This window comes from Dendropsophus ebraccatus, chromosome 2 (genome assembly GCF_027789765.1).
Source record: "Dendropsophus ebraccatus isolate aDenEbr1 chromosome 2, aDenEbr1.pat, whole genome shotgun sequence".
NCBI classification, from domain to species: domain Eukaryota; kingdom Metazoa; phylum Chordata; class Amphibia; order Anura; family Hylidae; genus Dendropsophus; species Dendropsophus ebraccatus.
In genome coordinates, this window is record NC_091455.1 from 103,323,809 (window position 1) to 103,338,620 (window position 14,812).

The following is a 14,812-nucleotide window of genomic DNA, read 5'->3' on the forward strand; positions in this document are numbered from 1 at the left end:
CTTATATCAACGATCAGCCGATGACAACAATCATCGGCTGATCGGTGTCTTTAGTACACGGAACGATAATCGGCCGAATCGGGCCGATACGGCCGATTATCGTTCCGTGTAATAGTACCCATACCAGATTTATCAAAGACAGATGTAAATCCATGTAAAGAATAGCAAATTATTTAGGCTCCCTTATCTCTTATATTCTCTTATCACAGTATAGGACATCGCATGTATTTATCTAGTGAATAGACTGACAAGCCACCATGATAGGCTACTGAATGACTTGTAAACCGTTGAGATAAGCATTTGCTTCTAATAAACATTTTTCTGGTAAGATTCAGTAATTAGTATTGTAAATACCACAATACTAAAGCAATACGTATAGAAGCACTGTGACTTACACTCCATATTTCCTCCCATTATGTACAGGCTGTAAAGTTTCTGGGGAAAGGTTGGGTCCATTCTTACTGTGAGAGCCAAGTTAGTCAATGGACCTGTAGCCACTAAAGAAATCTGAAATTAAAAGCATCAAGTGAATGAACTTCCAAGACATAGCGATGTATATAGTGTTAGTTATTACTGCTTTGTTCTAGGGGATCAGTTTTATATACTGTAAAATTAAATCACCTAACCACCCAACTAGTAAATATAACGTCCATTCCAATGTGACAGAAATATCCTGCAGTCTTAAATTTTACATTGAACCCGGTAGCTCCGTCTTCACAATTTTATCATTCAATGCTTAATCACTTTATGTTGTATATACACACACACACACCAGATTATAGTACAGTATATACCACAGATCAGTCCATTTATACAGTCCTGAGAACTAGGTAATTGGCATTGTTCTATCCAAAATAACAACAGCTGGTGGCCTGTCACATATTAATGGGGTTATCAGAGTCCAAATATTGATGGCCTGTCCTCAGGATGGGTCATAAACATTTAATCAGCGGGGTGCAGACACCCAGTCCTGTGGGGCTGCTGTAGCAATGAATGGCCACTGAGCTGCAGCAACCAGGCAAGGCCATGACACAGGGAACAGCACTAACTGCTTGCATCCACGTTCACAGCTTAGATCTAGTTGAGGATGGGTCAAAGTAAGGAACTGCAAACCCCATTTGAATACTTAGGCTTTTTCATCCATTGATCAATTTGTCCTGGGTATCTGCACAACTATCACTGGATGGGTGGCACAAAGGGGTTCACTGGTACTGTGTGAGACTTATTGGGGGCATTATTACTGAATGAGGGTGCTTAAGGACACCAATATTGAGTGAAGGAACTGGAAGTGTGCTAAGGCCAGTTAGAACACTAAGTAGCATAATTACTGACTGGGGGTACTAAGGGGCTTTATTACTGAATAAAGGCACACTATTACATAGTAGGGACACAAAAGGAGGAACCAAGAGACTACACTTACACACAGTAAAGCAATAATGGTGTCATCCACTCTGTAGGTGCCCTGTGACTGTGGGAGGAATTAAATGGGTATTGCGGGCAACAGTGAAAAATCCAGGAGGGGCAGAGGGATGTTGGCAACATAAAGAAGTCCACCCTACCCGTCCATGTGCCCATGCAGCACAGTATAACCTGTCATAGTCCCTCGCCAGGCTCCCAAAGTTCCCTGTCCAGTGACGTCAAGATCCCACTCAGAAATGCCCGTTCAACCAATTAGTGACTAAGGCACAACATCGCTGCAGTCACTGATTGGCCAAGTGGGTAGTTTTTGGTGGTGCCATAATGAAACAGGAACTCGGAAGATTCAGGAGCTCGACCACCAACAAAGAACTGCTGGCACTGTGCTGCGGGGACATGGGTGGAAAAGTAGGACTTATTTTTTACACTGCCAACACCCCCTAACCCCCAATCCAGAGTTTTCACTGTTACCCAGAATACCACTTCAAAAGGGGAAGAAGCACTGTGTAGAGTTATTAAGGGGGTGGTAAGCAAACACTTTCATGTGGGCACTAAGGAGAAATATATTACCATGCAGAACACCAAAAGGGCGATAAGAACCTTGCAGGCATGAGTTTTGACTGGGAGAAATCATTAAGGTGTTCTGGGTTGGTTGGAGAAGGAAAGGGAAAATTGAAAGCCCCAGAGCACAGCACATTGATCCATTCAATTGAAGGTACCTGGCCAGGATATTCAGATGCAAATCGTTTCATAGCATCAACAGCATGTTCCTTCTGAATTAATTCCAAACCAGGAGCACTGGCATCAGGTACATCTCCCAGACCATCTTGACCATGAAAATACGATGCATGGATATTTTTCCCTAGTATAGCTGTTGATGCTCCTCTGAAGACAGGAATCTATAAACAACAGATTAAACAAAAATATATACAAAGAAAATTAACAACTGGTTTCCTATTCAGAGTTTAGGTGCATTTCTTTTGTTGGGAAAAAAATGCGGGAGAAATTAGTAAGTTGTAGCAAACATTGGCCCCAAATTAATCAAGCTGTCTGTAACCAAAAAAAAAAAAAAAAAAAAAAAAAACCCTTGCCCCTAGCAACCAATCACAACGTAAAGGAGAATTCTGGGCTGGGATGATTTTTGGAAGAGTGCTGGGGAGGGGAGAGGAGAGGATGAAAGTAGTAACATTTCCCATGCAGCTCTGGTCCCGACCACTTCTGGGTCTGAGTGGATGTGTCAGGCCTGCCCAGCCAGTCAATGGCAGAGTTAGGACCCCGCTACAGCCACTGACTCCTGAGCGGACCTGGCACGTCACAGGTCCCCACTGAGACCCAGAAGCGGCTGAGATCAGGACAGCGGAGCTGCGGGATACTGGCACCAGCGCTGGAGTGGGGGAGGTGAGAGCATGTTACTTCTTTCATTCACCCCAGCACTCAAGAATCACCCCAGCCCAGAATTCTCCTTTAACATCTTAAGATATCTCATTGCAGAGATCCAGCTGGTTACAGGCTTTTCTCCCAAGACAAAAATATGCATATTCTCTATTCCCCAGAAGGAAAAAATATGTATTACTAGTGCTAGCTATGTAAACAATCTAGAAAAGCATTGGCTCCACCTGCTGATCAAGACTGAGTACTGCAGGTGCAAATAAGTACTTTTTTTTTACCTTTAGTAGGTCTCAGTGTCAGCAGTCAGAATTGAAAAAGCTCTTAAAGTGTTTATATGTTCCTGCCCTTATAATAAATATCTTATTTTTACCTCCCAGACAACAACTTCCCCTGGGTCTCCACTTCCAAGACAAACTCATCTTGGCAAGGACAGTCTACTCAGCCAATCAGTGAGTAAGATGGAACATTGCCACAACCAGTGATTGGCTCTGTTGTGTTTTATACAAAGGGCAGCAATATATAGAAAGAATATATAGAAAGTTTTATGTGCTGGATAACCCCTTTAGCAAATGATCCCCTCAGACCACCATTACACCATTTACCATGTACGGGAGCCAAGCTAACCTCGTATGTGATGCATGTCAAGCTAATAGTACATGCTTTCTCATTTTATTTTCCCTTTACCCCTTTACATGCTATGGCAAGGGGGGGGGGGGGGGGGGGGTGAGAGATGGACAGCTCAAGCTACACAGCTACACATAATCCACCACTGGCATTTTGGCTTTCCAGCTCTCCCCCAGCAGATGATGTGAGAGTAAACCAGCAAGTATGTTATATTCCAACATCCAATCCTTGTGCCCCTTGTAAATAAGCAGCTTGCAGCGGTTTACTCCCCTGACACACTAAAAATATACATATCTGGCTAGCAGCTATCGTCGATGCATGGGTACTTCTATACATTACACTAAGGGCCCTATTTACCATTAGGCACCACAGTTGGTGGTAGTAGTTTTTTTTTTTCTTTTTTTGTCAATCATAGCTATGGCCGCGACCAGACTAGCATTAAAGGAGAAGTCCGATAAAAAAAAAAAAATTATTAACCCCTTAGTGAGCAGGCTCATTTTTCAAAATATGACCTCTCACACTTTATGCGCTTAAAGCTCAGTGATGCTTTAACGTATGCTAGCGATTCGGAGATGTTTTTTTGTAACATACTGTACTTTATGTTAGTGGAAAATTTGGTCACTGTCTTGTTTGAGTTCTTTTTGTGAAAATCTAAATATCATGAATATGTACTGACAGCGCTGCGCATATCTGTACAGTTTCCCCGCTCCCAGCATCTAATTACAGATGCTGCCCGGGCAGAGGGGGAGTCCGTTACATGCATTCCATGTCCGTGTCCCGTGCAGAACATGGAACGTGTGAAGGCAGCCTAAGTCACATTATCAATATGTCCTCTTTAATCTGGCTTCATTTTTTAAACATATTTTACTTTTTTAGGGTGTTACAGGGCTTAGAAATGTATCTGCAAATTATCAAAATTCAGTTGTTGTTTTTTTAAGTAAATTTAAAAGGCTTGTATACTGGAAACCCCCATAAGAGACCCCATTTTGGTAAGTAGACACCTTAAAGAATTAATCTAGTGGTGTAATGGAGCATTTTGACCCTACAGGGGCTTGAGGAAAAGTATTCACCGTAAGGGCTCGTTCCCACTGAGGAAAGGTAGCGGAACTCCGCGACGGAATTGTCCGCCGCGGAATGCCGTTAGCCTCCCGCTCATAATGGGAGTCTATGGGAGGCGCGCGCTCCTACCCTGTCCGCGCTGAAGAATGAACATGTTCATTCTTCAGCGCGGACAGGGCAGGAGCGCGCGCCTCCCATAGACTCCCATTATGAGCGGGAGGCTAACGGCATTCCGCGGCGGACAATTCCGTCGCAGAGTTCCGCTACCTTTCCTCAGTGGGAACGGGGCCTTAGGCCGTAAACATTGGAAAATAGAAACTTTCCAATAATATATTTGTTTAGATTAAAGCATCTTATTTTCACAAGAAACATGATAGAAAACGCACAAAAAAATTTGTAATGCAGGTTCTCCTGAGTAAAGCGGTACCCCATATGTGGGCATAAACTACTGCATGGGCACACAGCAGGGCTCAGAAGTGAAGGAGCGGTGAGGGGCAATCTGGGGCACTTGACTTTGGTGACAGGGGATAAAAAGTGTCGGCAGCATTCAGAACAAGTGATCAGCGGTATATAGTATATACCGCTGATTGCTTGTACCGGGACCACACAGTTTGGTCCAGATCATTGCCCCATGCTCTTCGCCATCTTCCTCACAAAAACTCTCACCACATTGCAAGATCCATAGAGTTCTTATGTTTTGCGCTACAGAGCTGGTTTTGGGCTTAATTTTTGCGGGAAGATATGTAGTTTCTATTGATACCTAGTTTTACATGTATGACTTTTTGATATCTTTTTATGACATTTTCTAAAGCAAATTGATAAAATACAGCAATTCTGGTACTGTTTTCTTTATTTTCTTTTTTTTCCAGCATGTGTTGTGTGATATAATTAATGATATAGTTTTATAGATTGGGTCGTTACAGATGTGGCGACACTTAACACGTATTGGATTTGTGTTTTTTTTATCTGTTTTATGTAACGGTTTATTCTGTATAGGGAATGTAATGCATTTTTATTATGGGGGTGCTTTGGTGCACTTTTTTTTACTTTTACACTAGTGTACATTACTGTGCACTAGTAAAATACTACACAGTGATCATTGATCACTGATACAAAACACTGCACTACTAATGTAGTGTATTGTATTGTATATGTCCGCATCTGCTCAGCCATACCTACTATGGCTGAGCGGAGGCATATCCATGGTAAGGCCGGGGGTCTTCATTAGGCCCCCAGGTTTACCATGGAGACAAGAAGGCGCCCTGGGACCTCCGATCACATGAGTATACCCGCGGCAGCCATTGGAACCCGTTAAATGCTTTGACAGCAGCATATAACGGGTTAAGCTACCCGGAGTGCAGGATCCTCTGCTCCATGTAGTTACAGGGGAGATTAGCTGTCACACTGACAGCTGATCCCCCGCTACGCCGCTGCAGGGGGGCAGCAGAGCATTCAGATACAGACGCCATAAAATTTTTATTAAAGTATTGTGTTGCCCCCAAAAAGTTATACAAATCACCAATATACACTTATTACAGGAAATGCTTATAAAGTGCTTTTTCCTGCACTTACTACTGCATCAAGTCTTCACTTCCTGGATAAAATGGTAATGTCACGCCCCGACTCTCAGAACTGTGCGGGCTGTGGCTGCTGGAGAGGATGATGGCAGGGGGACACTGAGGGACACAGAACATTCCTCTGTCATCGTCCTCTCCAGCAGCCACAGCCCACACAGCTCCGGGAGTCGGGTCGTGACATCACCATTTTATCCAGGAAGTGAAGCCTTGATGCAGTAGTAAGTTCAGGAAAAAAAGCACTTTATAGGCATTTCCCATAATAAGTGTATATTGGTGATTTGTATAACTTTTGGGGGGCAATACAATACTTTAACATTTTCACCGGACTTCTTTAAAAAGGAGAAATCCGGCTACAGCAATTTTATTTTTAAAAGGCAGGGCATGGGGGAAGCTTGTGGTCTATGCTGTCCTATATGAGATTCTCTCTTCCTCTACCTATCCCTGCTCTCCACACACACAGCCCTTGGGGAAGTAACTAGCTAGCCCCGTGTGGACAGGAAGTGAGTTCAGTCTAGTCAAGACAGTGTGAAGTGAGGTAGTGAGAAATGTAGTGCCCACCCCCGATAGTATGGAGGTAGGATGGCCGGTCACTTGCCAGATGGTAGAGCGTGACGCCACTTCGGAGGTGGTTGGCCGAGATTCAGCCGGGCCCAGAGAGGTTATGTTGTGACACCATTGCTGGTTGGGCACACAGGTATTGTGGCACACCTGTTTTTAGTTTAAAGGGACAGTTGTAACTTGTTCGCCTGTGGTCAGTGACCTGCCGCGTCTTTGCGGGGTCCCTTGGGCTGTTGTCACGGTGGTCCGGAGTGGAATAGTGACCCACCCAGACTATTGGCACTGCCACCCACAGAAAGGGGAGATGACCCAAGGAATATATGTGTACTGTGTTGGTGTCAAACGAGGAGTCTCTTTAACATAAATAAAATCTGCTTTACTCTGGAGGTACTTGTATGCAGCAGGTCATACAGCTTTGCATTGACATAAGACTTTACACTTAATACGACACTTGAAGAGAATACTTGTGCCCATGTTTTGACTCTTGGTCTTCGCACCACCTATTGCCCTACCAGTGTCAGGGAACCCGTCCTAGTGGGTGACAAGCCCCAGACCTTGTTACCTGGGATAAGCGGAATGCTAAGGGTTCCCTGTCCACAACCATGCTGCGAGAGAGTTCATAGGATTCTAGCAACTTTGCTCTATCCGGATCAGTTCCTTTACTTTTCTTTATGGATACTGTCCTGCACTGTGACTCTTCTTATCCACAGCGTGGGTGTAGATGATCTCTGACGTGTCCTCTCTAGTGAATGGTTTAGCACTGCATAGTGTTGATTGAAGTTACTGGAGAAGAGACTTTATGTTGCATTCTGTCTTTCTAGCATATCATGACAACTACACTTCCTCTACCCATGTGACTTCCTATCTACAGCCCCTGTAAGGTGTGCTGTGTGTGGATGAAGAGTGCATATAGAAGAAGAGAGATCATAGGATAGAAGGAGAAAGTATTCTCATTGGCCTACAGACCCATGTGACATATAAACACACAATAACCCTTTCAGCTGTGCACCAACTAACTTCACATACTTACAATAGCGACATCTTGTAGCAAAACTTTAACATTACTACATCACCACTTACATACAAAAAGTACAGGCTTTTGCAAAGGGTGTAACTGGTAGCAACACTCGTGGTGGGACCACACGGACACACGTGTATGAAGCAGCCAGAGGCCCTCCAGTCTATCCAGTCTCCAATTTAGAGTTTTTCATACCTTATTTCATATCATACGTCATGTTGCTTGTTTAAGTAAAAAGTGTCCTTTTATTAACTGCAGATTGTATTAAGTGGACGTGGCCTCGCGACATTAGCGCCACTTAGCCCCGCCCACGCCGCTGCAGGGGGGGCAGCAGAGCATTCAGATACAGATGCCATAAAATTTTTATTAGGTTACAAACACACCTAGCGGGTCTGCAGCGAGTCTCCATGCTGCGTTTTTGCAGCGAGACTCGCTGCAGATCTTGGCCCTATACTTTTAATGGCAGACAAACATGCAGCAGTGATGTACATCCCTGCTGCGAGTTTGTCTGCAGCCCACCCCATTAACCCCCCGGTCGCCGGAGCTGATACTTCACCTGATCCCGGCTCCGGCGGTTCCCGATGTCTTCAGCAAGCCGGAGCGGGGACCAGGTGAAGTATATGCTCCAGCCAGCCGCCCGCAGCCCCGGCCGCCCAATCGCCCCCCCCCCCCACGCAGCCCCGGAAGCCCCCCCCCGCAGCACCGATCGCACGCCCCCCCGCAGCACCGATCGCACGCCCCCCGATCGAGCGGCCGGGGCTGCAGGTGGGCGTGTAAGCGATGGGTGCTGCGGGGGGGGCGTGCGATCGTTGCTGCGGTGGGGCGTGCGATCGGTGCTGCGGGGGGGCGATCGGGCGGCCGGGGCATATACTTCACCTGGTCCCGGCTCCGGCTTGCTGAAGACATCGGGAACCGCCGGAGCCGGGATCAGGTGAAGTATCAGCTCCGGCGGCCAGGGGGTTAATGGGGTGGGCTGCAGACAAACTCGCAGCAGGGATGTACATCCCTGCTGCGTGTTTGTCTGCCATTAAAAGCATAGGGCCGGGATCTGCAGCGAGTCTCGCTGCAAAAACGCAGCATGGAGACTCACTGCAGACCCGCCAAAAGTGTTTGTAACCTTAAAGTATTGTGTTGCCCCCGAAAAGTTATACAAATCACCAATATACACTTATTACAGGAAATGCTTATAAAGTGCTTTTTCCTGCACTTACTACTGCATCAAGGCTTCACTTCCTGGATAAAATGGTTATGTCACGCCCCGACTCTCAGAACTGTGTGGGCTGTGGCTGCTGGAGAGGATGATGGCAGGGGGACACTGAGGGACACAGAACATTCCTCTGTCATCATCCTCTCCAGCAGCCACAGCCCGCACAGCTCTGGGAGTCGGGTCGTGACATCACCATTTTATCCAGGAAGTGAAGCCTTGATGCAGTAGTAAGTTCAGGGAAAAAAGCACTTTATAGGCATTTCCCATAATAAGTGTATACATACAAAAAGTACAGGCTTTTGCAAAGGGTGTAACTGGTAGCAACACTCGTGGTGAGACCACACGGACACACGTGTATGAAGCAGCCAGAGGCCCTCCAGTGTATCCAGTCTCCAATTTAGAGTTTTTCATACCTTATTTCATATCATACGTCATGGAGCTTGTTTAAGTAAAAAGTGTCCTTTTATCAACTGCAGATTGTATTAAGTGGAAGTGGCCTCGCGGCATTAGCGCAACTTAGCCCCGCCCACAACAGCACCGTTGTCTAGATCTTTCGGCCAACCTGTTCCAATGGCTGGCGAGGGGGCGGGGCCAACTGTTGCATTGTGGGCGGGGATAAGTGGCGCTAATGCCGCGAGGCCCCGCCCTCTTAATCTGCAGTTGATGAAAGATGACTTTTTACTTGAACACGCACCATGATGTATGATGTAAAATAAGGTATGAAAACTGCTAAATTTACCCTTTACACCTGTGTAGAGATGTCAGAATGCAAAAAGGAGGTGACAGTGTCACTTTAAGAATATAATAAACTAACTGGCAGAAAAACTAATTCTTTATATTCTAGAACGAAAGGGGAAGTGGTGCAGCTCACAGGTCTAAGTGCAAATGACTGAGGTTAAAATATAGTCTGCCCCTACCTATAGTGGCATATGAGTACCAAGAAGTGTTAACAAAAATTATATAGTCCTCTAAGTCACAGCAGCCCTATGTGATATAGTATTGAAACATAATCTATATCATAAAAATCAAAGTCTGTCTGTCTGTCCTCTATAGACTTCCAAACGCCTGAACCGTTTGACCCCAAATTTGGCACACAGATACATTGGGTGCCCGAGAAGGTTATTGCGAAGGTCCCGTCCCCGCCAGATGTACAGGAGGGGAGGGGGAGGGGAAAGAGCGGCGCCTCATAGAGATGAATGGGAAAATCTCCTTACTGCAAACACAGGTGATATAATTAGCTGCAGCAGACACGGCAGTTGGAGCCTTAGCAACCAATAGGATTACTGCTTTTATTTTCACAGGGAGCAATGGTTGCTAGGGAAGCTGCCTCACAACATCCACAGTAATAACTGGTAGACCCCCTACTCCATCTATACAGTACATGTATCATGTATATACAGGACCCCCTACTCCATCTATACAGTACATGTATATACAGGACCCCCTACTCCATCTATACAGTACATGTATATACAGGACCCCCTACTCCATCTATACAGTACATGTATATACAGGACCCCCTACTCCATCTATACAGTACATGTATATACAGGACCCCCTACTCCATCTATACAGTACATGTATATACAGGGCCCCCTACTCCATCTATACAGTACATGTATATACAGGGCCCCCTACTCCATCTATACAGTACATGTATATACAGGACCCCCTACTCCATCTATACAGTACATGTATATACAGGACCCCCTACTCCATCTATACAGTACATGTATATACAGGACCCCCTACTCCATCTATACAGTACATGTATATACAGGACCCCCTACTCCATCCATACAGTACATATATATACAGGGCACAACAGGTATACCAAACTGTGACTGGGTAACACTGCTACACCAGACCTGACCAATACCGCCATACTGTGCTGGATAACACTGCCAGACCTGACCAATACCGCCATACTGTGACTGGATAACACCTCCATACCAGACCTGACCAATACCGCCATACTGTGACTGGATAACACTGCCAGACCTGACCAATACCGCCATACTGTGACTGGATAACACTGCCAGACCTGACCAATACCGCCATACTGTGACTGGATAACACCTCCATACCAGACCTGACCAATACCGCCATACTGTGACTGGGTAACACCGCCACACCAGACCTGACCAATACCGCCATACTGTGACTGGATAACACTGCCACACCAGACCTGACCAATACCGCCATACTGTGACTGGATAACACTGCCACACCAGACCTGACCAATACCGCCATACTGTAACTGGATAACACGGTCATACCAGACCTGACCAATACCGCCATACTGTGACTGGATAACACTGTCATATAAGACCTGACCAATACCGCCATACTGTGAATAGATAACACCGCCACACCAGACCTGACCAATACCGCTATACTGTGCTGGATAACACTGTCATACCAGACCTGACCAATACCGCCATACTGTGACTGGATAACACTGCCAGACCTGACCAATACCGCCATACTGTGACTGGATAACACCTCCATACCAGACCTGACCAATACCGCCATACTGTGACTGGATAACACCTCCATACCAGACCTGACCAATACCGCCATACTGTGACTGGATAACACTGCCACACCAGACCTGACCAATACCGCCATACTGTGACTGGATAACACTGCCACACCAGTCCTTACCAATACCACCATACTGTGACTGGATAACACCATCATATCAGACCTGACCAATACCACCATACCGTAACTGGATAACACCGCCACACCAGACCTGACCATAACCGCCATAGTGTGACTGGATAACACCCCCATACCAGACATGACCAATACCGACACACTGTGACTGAATAACACTGCCATACGGGTAAATACAACCCTGCAGGTATACAGGACACTACAGGTATACAGGACCCCAAAACTATACACTACAAGTGCACGGGACCTCCACAAAACTATATACTACAGGTATACAGGGCCCCAAACTTTACACTACAGGTATACAGGACCCCAAAACTATACACTACAGGTATACAGGACCCCAAAACTATACACTACAGGTATACAGGAACTCCACCAACTATATACTTCAGGTATACAGGACCTCCACCAACTATATACTACAGGTATACAGGACCCCAAACTATACACTACAGGTATACAGGACCCCAAAACTATACACTACAGGTATACAGGAACTCCACCAACTATATACTACAGGTATATAGGACCCCAAACTATACACTACAGGTATACAGGACCTCAAAACCATACACTACAGGTATACAGGACCTACACCAACTCTATAATACAGGTATACAGCACCTTCACCAACTCTATACTACAAGTATACGGGACCCCAAATATACTACAGGTATACAGGAACTCCACCAGCTATATACTACAGGTATATAGGACCCCAAACTATACACTACAGGTATACAGGACCTCCACCAACTCTATACTATAGTTATACAGGACCCTCAAACTATTTACTACAGGTATACAAGACCTCCACCAATTATACACTACAGGTATCCAGGACCCTCAAACTATAAACTACAGGTATACAAGACCTCCACCAACTATACATTACAGGTATACAGCACCAACTATATACTACAGGTATACAGGACCCCAGAACTATACAGTACAGGTATACAGGACCTTCACCAACTGTACACTGCAGGTATACAGGACCTCCCTCAACTATACACTACAGGTATACAGCCCCCCCAACTATGCACTACAGATATGCGAGACCCCTAAAAACTATACATTGTGGGTATACAGAACCCCTCCAACTATGCACTACAGGTATACGCTAATTCCACTGATTAACTCAGATGAAACAATACCTTTAGCTTGGCCTCCTGGCCACCTTAGAACAAATCTAATTAACACACTGACACTTTATACCCGGGCAGCGCCGGGTACATTTTCTAGTAAAATATAAAATGCCGATTTAATTAGAATATATAAAATCACATATAAGGATCATGGAAACGATAAAATACAATAAAGGTACTAGTAAAAATGCCACCGGGCCCTAGCGGGAAAATAAATGAATAAATGAATATTTGGATACCAGCACTGCGGGTTAAGTCTGTAATGGGTGATGTCCGAACAGCAATAGGCAGAGTAGCTATAGATATAATAGGCAGCTATGTGCCACGGAGTTTGCTGGTTACAGTAGTTCAGATGCAGTCACGTAGTTGTGGCAGTTTGTGCTCCACAAGGTAGCGACCTGGTATCAATCAGCAACAATGAATGTTTTGCTGGATAAACGGATAGCGAGCCATAGGTGGTCTATAACAGATAGCAATCCATAGATAGTCTATAACCAACAGTAGAAAATCACAAACTGTAGATTTTTAGCAGGATTCTTAGTCATAAGCTGCTGCTAAAAACTGCTCTGGAGACATGAGTTGGTGAGTATCTGTGGTATGTCAGTATACTGGTACTGAAATGGCTGGGATTGCTGGGATCTGTAGTACTATACAGTGCCAGTCCAAGTACATTCTACAGACACATGCTTATTTGTCTAGGGTGGAGGTTGTGTAGTAGTAAAGAAAGCGTCTGGTGTCTGTGACACCTCTCACCCGTCCCGATGGAGATACAGCAGCAGCGATCAGGGCCAGCCTGTGGCAATCGTCCTTGTGTAGTGGCAGGAGCAGTTCACACACTCTGCGCGGCCGCGCTCTGGATGTTCTCACCGTCCTCTTTTTGTCAGTTTCTGATGTAGCAATATTCAGGTATAACCAGCAGTTTGTTTGGAGAAAATGGCATATGTTGAATGGGGCCCCAATAGTTAAAATGGTGTACAGGACTTGCTCTTACACTTGCTCTTACACATGTGTGGGAGCACAATGTTTATCCATACGCGTTTCAGAGTGTCAGGTTCACTCCATCAGTGGAACAGTACAGAGCGTGGCCACGCAGAGTATGTGAACTGCTCCTGCCACTACACAAGGACGATTGCCACAGGCTGGCCCTGATCGCTGCTGCTGTATCTCCATCGGGACGGGTGAGAGGTGTCACAGACACCAGACACTTTCTTTACTACTACACAACCTCCACCCTAGACAAATAAGAATGTGTCTGTAGAATGTACTTGGACTGGCACTGTATAGTACTACAGATCCCAGCAATCCCAGTCATTCCAGTACCAGTATACTGACATACCACAGATACTCACCAACTCATGTCTCCAGAGCAGTTTTTGGCATCCGTTTATCCAGCAAAACATTCATTGTTGCTGATTGATACCAGGTCGCTACCTTGTGGAGCACAAACTGCCACAACTACGTGACTATATCTGAACTACTGTACACAGCAAACTCTGTGGCACATAGCTGCGTATTATATCTATAGCTACTCTGCCTATTGCTGTTCAGACATCACCCATTACAGACTTAACCCGCAGTGCTGGTATCCAAAAATTCATTTATTTATTTATTTTCCTGCCAGGGCCTGGTAGCATTTTTACTAGTACCTTTATTGTATTTTATCGTTTCCACGATCATTATATGTGATTTTATATATTCTAATTAAATCAGCATTTTATATTGTTATTTTATTATGTTTCAATACTATGTCACATAGGGATGCTGTGACTTAGAGGACTATATAATTTTTCTTAACAAATTCTCTATATTGGCACCTTGGTCAAGTTTAGCACGCTTATTATGTGACAGCTGGTACATGTGCTGTAATAAGGATGCAGACCTACTGCCACTATTTAGCATCAGGCAATATCATGGCACGGGATGCTCTTTGGCACTGTAAGTATAATGCCGGACTGTTGTACCTGCAGCCATTATTATGCATCAGGTAATTTCTTGTTACCCGATGCTTATGACAGATGGATCTGGTGTATTATAAACTGCAGTGTAATGCTAGATAGCAGCTGCAGGTCCTTTACTCTGGTATTCTACTTACAGAAGCAGTACATGCAGTTATCTAAAGTTATACAGCGCA

At 45.1% G+C, this 14,812-nt stretch overlaps 1 protein-coding gene across 3 annotated transcripts in view; it reads right to left on the minus strand.

The window, feature by feature from the left end:
* LOC138783422 (pyrimidine-specific ribonucleoside hydrolase RihA-like) overlaps window positions 1-14,812 on the minus strand; it is a 47,117-nt gene that overhangs the window by 3,780 nt on the left and 28,525 nt on the right. For all 3 annotated transcript variants that reach the window (XM_069958115.1, XM_069958117.1, XM_069958116.1), the window contains exons 3-4: window positions 2,136-2,315; window positions 396-507 (exon numbers count right to left, since the gene is read on the minus strand). In XM_069958115.1, the coding sequence (XP_069814216.1) occupies window positions 396-507; window positions 2,136-2,315 (292 nt within the window). The remainder of the gene's footprint in view (window positions 1-395; window positions 508-2,135; window positions 2,316-14,812) is intronic.